Here is a 6,268-nt window from a genome sequence, read left to right as displayed (position 1 = left end):
GTGTTCTTGTGCATCTCCCCTCACTTCATATCAGCTGGGTGCTTCACTCTCAGAAAAGCCATTACTCTGGACTCCAAGATTTATACAAAGGTCAAAGAAGATTTGATGCTTTTGGATTATGGTGTTGGAAGAGAATACTGAAAGTACAGTGAAATGCCAGAAGAACAAAACAAATTTGTACTGGAAGAAGTGCAGCCTTAGAAACGAAATGGTGAGACTTTCTCTCACATGCTTTGGGCATTTCAAAGGAACCATTCCCTAGAAAAGGGCATTATTCCCTGAGTAGACTTTAATTATATCTTTTTTAAAATGTTATGAATAAAAATTCTAAAGAGAATTCTAAGTAATTACCTGAAAGTAAAAAATTTTAGGGATTCTATATTGAAAAAAAAAAACATCCATCAGCCAAAACAAGGCCAGGAGCTGACTTTGGAACAGACCATCAATTGCTCACATGTAAATTCAGGATGTAGCCAAACAAACTTTTTTAAAGTCCATGACAGACAACCTTGAATAAATCCAACCAGCATTTAGAGACCATTTCAAGAACAGCTTTGATTGGAAGTGATCCATATATATATGTCCATTCCAAAGAAAGGTGACCCAGCAAAATGAAGAAATTACCAAACAATATCATTAATAAAAACACACAAGTAAAAATAACAAAGCAGCTGTAGCAGTACATTGATAGGGAGCTGCCAGAAATTCAAACAGGATTCATAAAAGGACCTGGAACAAGGGATATCATTGCCCATTGTGCTCATGCAGAAATTGTATGTAGATGGAAAGGCAGTTGTTCAAACAGAACAAGGGGATCCTGCCGGGTTTAAAATTAGGAAAAGTATGTGCCAGGGTTATAGTCTTTCACCATATTTACTCATCTAGTATGCTGAACAAATAATTCAAGAAGCTCGACTATACGAAGAAAACAGTATAAGGATTGGAAGAAGGTTGCAATATGCAGGAGATACAACTCTACTTGCTGAAAGTGATGAAGACTTGAATTACTTGATAATGAAGACAATAAAAGAATACAGTCTTCAGTATGTATTATAATTCAATGTAAAGAAAAAAAAACCTTTACAATTGGACCAATAAATAAGCAGAGAAAAGATTGGACTTATTAAGGATTTCACTTTACTTGGATCCACAGTAAGTGCTCATGGACATGTGGTCAAGAAGTCAAGTGGCATATTACATTGGGGAAAACTACTACACAGACCTTTTTAAAGCATTAAAGAGCAAAGATGTCACTTTAAAGGTGAAGGTGAGCCTAAGTCAAACCATGGTATTTGCAATTGCCACATAAGCATGTGGAAGTTTGACAAAATGGCTTCAACAATGGGCTCAAACATAACAATAATGTGGAGTATGGTACAGGACCAGGCAATGTTTCGTTCTGTTGTGCATAGAATCGCTGTGAGTCAAAACAGACTCACTGGCATCTAACAATAACAACAACAACAAAATATTCTCAGTTGTTTAAGAAAGAAAAGAAAAATCAAACTAAGATTAAAACTAAACCTTCAACTGTTTTGCTCTATCACGGGAACCACTAAGAATTTCAAAATATTTGCATTTGTTCTTATTAATGCAAGTACAGAATAAAGAAATAAGCATATGAATAGTAATATACATTGCATTAAACTGATCTAATTAGGAATGAGGTGATTCAACTTTCTCTGACTTCCCATTGTATACGTATCTCATATAAGTGAATATAAACTATAATCCTTACTTATTACCATTTTACTGAGCTTAATGTAGAATAAATGCGTTAACTTTCACAGACTTCCTAATGGAAGATGAAGCATATGCTTTTAAAACCTAAATAAAAGGAGGTGTTTTTTTGTACAATTTCCCAGGTATTAAAGCATTTTGCAGACCACTTAGACTTCTCAGGCTAAGTTAAAATAAGTTCTGTTTGTAATGGAGTAGGATTCTAGAGGCTGCAATCATTTGTTCTGCATTATAACTATTTAATACTACAGCAGCAGCTCCAAAGGAGAACTGGGTTCACAGGTAAAGGACATGGTATGCAGCTAAAAGGAACTAGGTAGTCTGTGCTCACCAGGAGGCACGGCAACAGCAACTTTGTGGCACCATCTTCCAGTGGCTGGTAGGATCTCAAAGGAAGCCCTCTAAAGTGATTTAGACTGGTAGCCACACATGCCACCACTCATCTGTCACTTTATCATACTGTGGTGATTTGAATATTGTTGTGATGTTAGAAACTACACCACTGGTATTTCAAATTGCAGTGGAGCTTCCAGACTAAGAAAGATTGAGAAGAAGAACCTGGCAATCTACTTCTGGAATTAAAAAAAAAAAAGCCAATGAAAAACCTTAGGGATAGCAGCAAAGCATTGTCTGATATAGTGCTAGAAGATGAGCCACTCAGGATGTAAAGCACTCAAAATACATCTAGGGAAAAGCTGCTTTCACAAAAGTGGAGTCAACCTTAATGATACAGATGGAGGAAAGCTTTTGGACCCTCATTTACTGTTGGATCACTACTTAAAATGAAAGTAAGCAATTGTAAACATCCATTAGTAATAGAACAAACAAATCTGTCTTGGAAGAAACACAGTCAGACTGTTCCCTAGAAGCAAGATAGAAACACTTTGTGTGGATTACTTTGGACATGTTATTATCAGGAAGAACCAGACTTAAAGAAGGACATCATATTTGGTAAAGTAGAGGATCCGAGAAAAAGAGGAAGACCCTCCACAATGTGGATTAACACAGTGGCCACAACATGGGTTCGAACACAGCACTGATTGTGAGGATGGTGCATGAGTGGGCAGTCTTTCAGTCTGTTGTGCCTGAGGTTACTGTGAGTCAAAACTGACTCAACAGCACCTAACAACAAGTGGCACATGGGAATACTCCTGAAAACCAATTCCAGAGGAAAAGTCAAGAGTTGTGTACAGAGGGTAAAAATAGTCTCCGCTACAGATGGCATCCGAAAATTTTAAAATAGCCACAATATTTCAGTTTCCTTATTTTTTATTAGGCAAAGAAAGTCTAAATTAGTAAGGACATTGAACGCATGCCTTTTAATCAGAATGTTATTACTTTTGGATTACTTTTTTTGTTTCAATCCAATTATTTTCTCCAAGTCTATCACCTTTTATATAGGTGAATTATGGCATATGAAACACATATGCCCAGATAATCAGGAAGATAGGGGTCTAAGTAACCCACAAAGCAGGCCAAAAGAGACCTTAACATGAGGAAACTGAGGTCTTAAGCAGTTAAATGAATTGAATATACTTAAAAACAGTAGTTTATATTGGGGAGTACTAGTGTGGCACTTTGGGTTAATGCACTGGACTGCAAAGTCACTTGAACCGCAGGGTCAGTGGTTCAAGCTCACCAGTCACACTTTGGAAACCTTATAGAGATAGGGTCGCTTGGATCAGAACCGACTAGATGACAACAGTTTATATTGGAATCCTGATAAATGCGCTGGACCAGAAGGTCAGTTGGAGCCACAAGTACCAACTATACAGGGTCACTATGAGTCAGAATCGACTCAATGGCACTTAACAACAACAAATATAAATATTATAATATTATATTAGTATATGTACATTATCCTGGATATAGAACATGCATAATGCCATACCTTACATGGTAATCATATGGTATCAAATGCATATAGATGCACATAAGCAAACATTTACACCTTTCCTCATTTATAGACATGATTAGTTTCCAAAGATCAGTTCAATACGTGAAAATTGGCATTATGCAAAAATGAAAAGCAATCACATTAGATCACAAAAAGGATGACTACATCATTACATCACTCCAAATTGCATCATTACATAGCTGAGAATCATGGCCCAAGCCAAGATGACAGAAAAATTTAACCATAACAGCCAGCATTACACTCACCTTCCACCTCAACATTTGTTACTGCCAGACATTCATCATTAACGCACATATAAGTCGAATAGTACACTTTTTACTATTGCCTTAGATGAGAAGTGTCAGATGATGAGCTAGCCAATACATGAGGAATAAGTGTGATTAGAAAGTAAAGATATTTTAATAGATTATCAAGTAAATCAAATCTCTTAATTTAAGAACAGATCCATTCACTTCATCAAAATTCTAAATTTGAATTCATTTCTATTTAGACATGAATTCTAAAACCATTTATAGGTTCTTGGCATTGGAAAGAATCTCAAATCTCCCCTAACTACAGTCTTTTACTTGGTTTTGAGAGTTTGAAAAGTTGCAACAAAAGTTGCAACAATATCTATGGCTTCTCCTTAACGCTTTACTCTTTGAGCCAGTATGAGGTGCTGCAGTTTGCATTAAAAAAAAGAAGACATTACATGAGAATTTGAGTGAAGCATCAAAGGTTCTTCAACTAAAATCCATTCTATAATGAACCCATTTCTTGAGAGATAATCCCTGATTTAGGTTTTGTGGAACAAGATTGAGACCAAAAACAGTCTCCATTTGCTTCTCAACCCATCAGACCCTAAGCACTCATTGGCAAAAGTACTTAATTCATATTATATTCAACCACTACGAGCACCACCTACCCTATCCTTACCCCAGACACACCAAGTCTGCTAGTATGCCTGGCACTAACATGGATGAATGGATAGATGGAAGAATAAATACATACATTATTCACTGTAATTCACAGAGTTCATTCAAATACAGTTTTATCTCTTTTTTAAGGAAATGATCATTGTTATGATTTTCTTGTTAAAACTTACTTCATATCTGCCAAGTTTCCAATCACAGTAAAACCCCAAAAATATTGTAAATTAGGTAGCATAACTCAGGATCTGGGATTCAAAGAAAAATGTCTGCTTTGTGATTTCATTGTGGAAATTGTAAGTAAACATTGTCCTATTCTAAATGTTATCTTCTATGCTAGTTAGTTAGCATATGCTATCAGAATGAAAAAGGATTAGGATTAGCATTAGGGGAGAGTTGGTGTATTTCCCAGAAATGCTTCCAACGTTTGGAAAAAAAAAAAAAGAGTTGAATTTTAGATTTGAAACTGATATAATTAGTCCTAGGATTTATCATTGTTAAAGTGAGGTGTAAGCTGTTTTACGGCCAAATAAAAAGTTAAAGAGTATTAAACATGCCATTTGTTTATGTTGATAAAAAATACACCTAGGGACTGTGGGCATACATAGAAGAAGTTCTTTCAACAATTATTAGCCAGTTTCACTCTCACTTGGTGGGGGAGGTTTGTTTCAATTAGGTTATTCCTAGTACTACTTCCTCATACTTTTCAGCCAGCTCTTTGGAATTTAAAGGAGTTGTGGATAGAAGGGAGGAAAACTCATTACCCGGTGAGTGGGAAAATACAGTTTGTGTTTGTTCTACTCACGGTTCTGCCTGTAGACTCCTGTCCTCTGCAACATAGTTAGAAGGAATATAGCCCTGGAGCTGCTGGCCAGAGCCGTCTCCCCTTTTCTCCAAGTGTCTGGCAAACCACCAGCCCTCGTGGGAACTATCCAGGATTTGGAGCTTGTCCCCCGCACGGAAGCTCAGGTCCTCAGCGGTCCGAGCATGGTAATCAAACAAAGCCACGAAGTAGTGGCCGTGTCTTCTCTCAGGCTCCTGACTCTGTGACTGGGGAGCATCAGGGGAGCAGCGGGCTCCTGGATTCTCTATCACCACCGGTTTGTCCGCCTCTTGGAGCAAACAGGGCAGACAGGGCTGCATGTAAGCCCAGAGCCTCAAACAGACGTTGCCCATGGTGCTCTACCTGGTGTGGAGGAGAGGAGAGGGGCTTCTCCCTTTCTTCTGTGTCTCTGCAAGTCCACTTTCTCACCCTCCACCCAGAGACTTAGAAATCAGCAACAACTCACCATGTTTTGGAAAGTGCAAAACCCCTGTTTCAAAACAGTCCAGCAGGTCTGACTGCTGCCCCAGAGCCAAGCCCAGGGGGAGTTGGGCAGCTGTTCAGTGGGAAGATGTCTTTTCTTCTTGTCTGCTTAAGAATGTCACAACAAAAATAAAATTAGGAGTGCTATACCTTGACAAGCCTCTGAAAACAGGAAATAGTCATCTTGCCTTTTGTCCCAAGGAAAAGTTAACAAGAGAAAGACTTTAAAATCTCCAGGTAAAATCTCCACGCCTTGCCTTTTCCAGGGGCAGTCTCCAGGCTTCAAGTCTGTTCCTGTAGTTTGACCTGTCCTGACCCCCACTGCTCTTTCCTTTTTGCTAATGAATAACCAACCAGCCCAGGCTATTGCCTTTAACATCCTGAGCTATGTACAAA

At 38.1% G+C, this 6,268-nt stretch overlaps 1 protein-coding gene across 1 annotated transcript in view; it reads right to left on the bottom strand.

The window, feature by feature from the left end:
* FRK (fyn-related kinase) overlaps nucleotides 1-5,742 on the bottom strand; it is a 185,727-nt gene extending 179,985 nt beyond the window's left edge. The window contains exon 1 of the mRNA XM_006839914.1: nucleotides 5,372-5,742. Coding sequence (XP_006839977.1) covers nucleotides 5,372-5,742 — 371 coding nt within the window. The remainder of the gene's footprint in view (nucleotides 1-5,371) is intronic.
* Between the last annotated feature and the right edge of the window lie 526 nt (nucleotides 5,743-6,268).

This window comes from Chrysochloris asiatica, unplaced genomic scaffold, assembly GCF_000296735.1.
Source record: "Chrysochloris asiatica unplaced genomic scaffold, ChrAsi1.0 scaffold00027, whole genome shotgun sequence".
In the NCBI taxonomy this organism is placed as follows: domain Eukaryota; kingdom Metazoa; phylum Chordata; class Mammalia; order Afrosoricida; family Chrysochloridae; genus Chrysochloris; species Chrysochloris asiatica.
The sequence above is the reverse complement of the archived record's forward strand: the minus strand, read 5'-3'. Positions and strand labels throughout refer to the sequence as shown.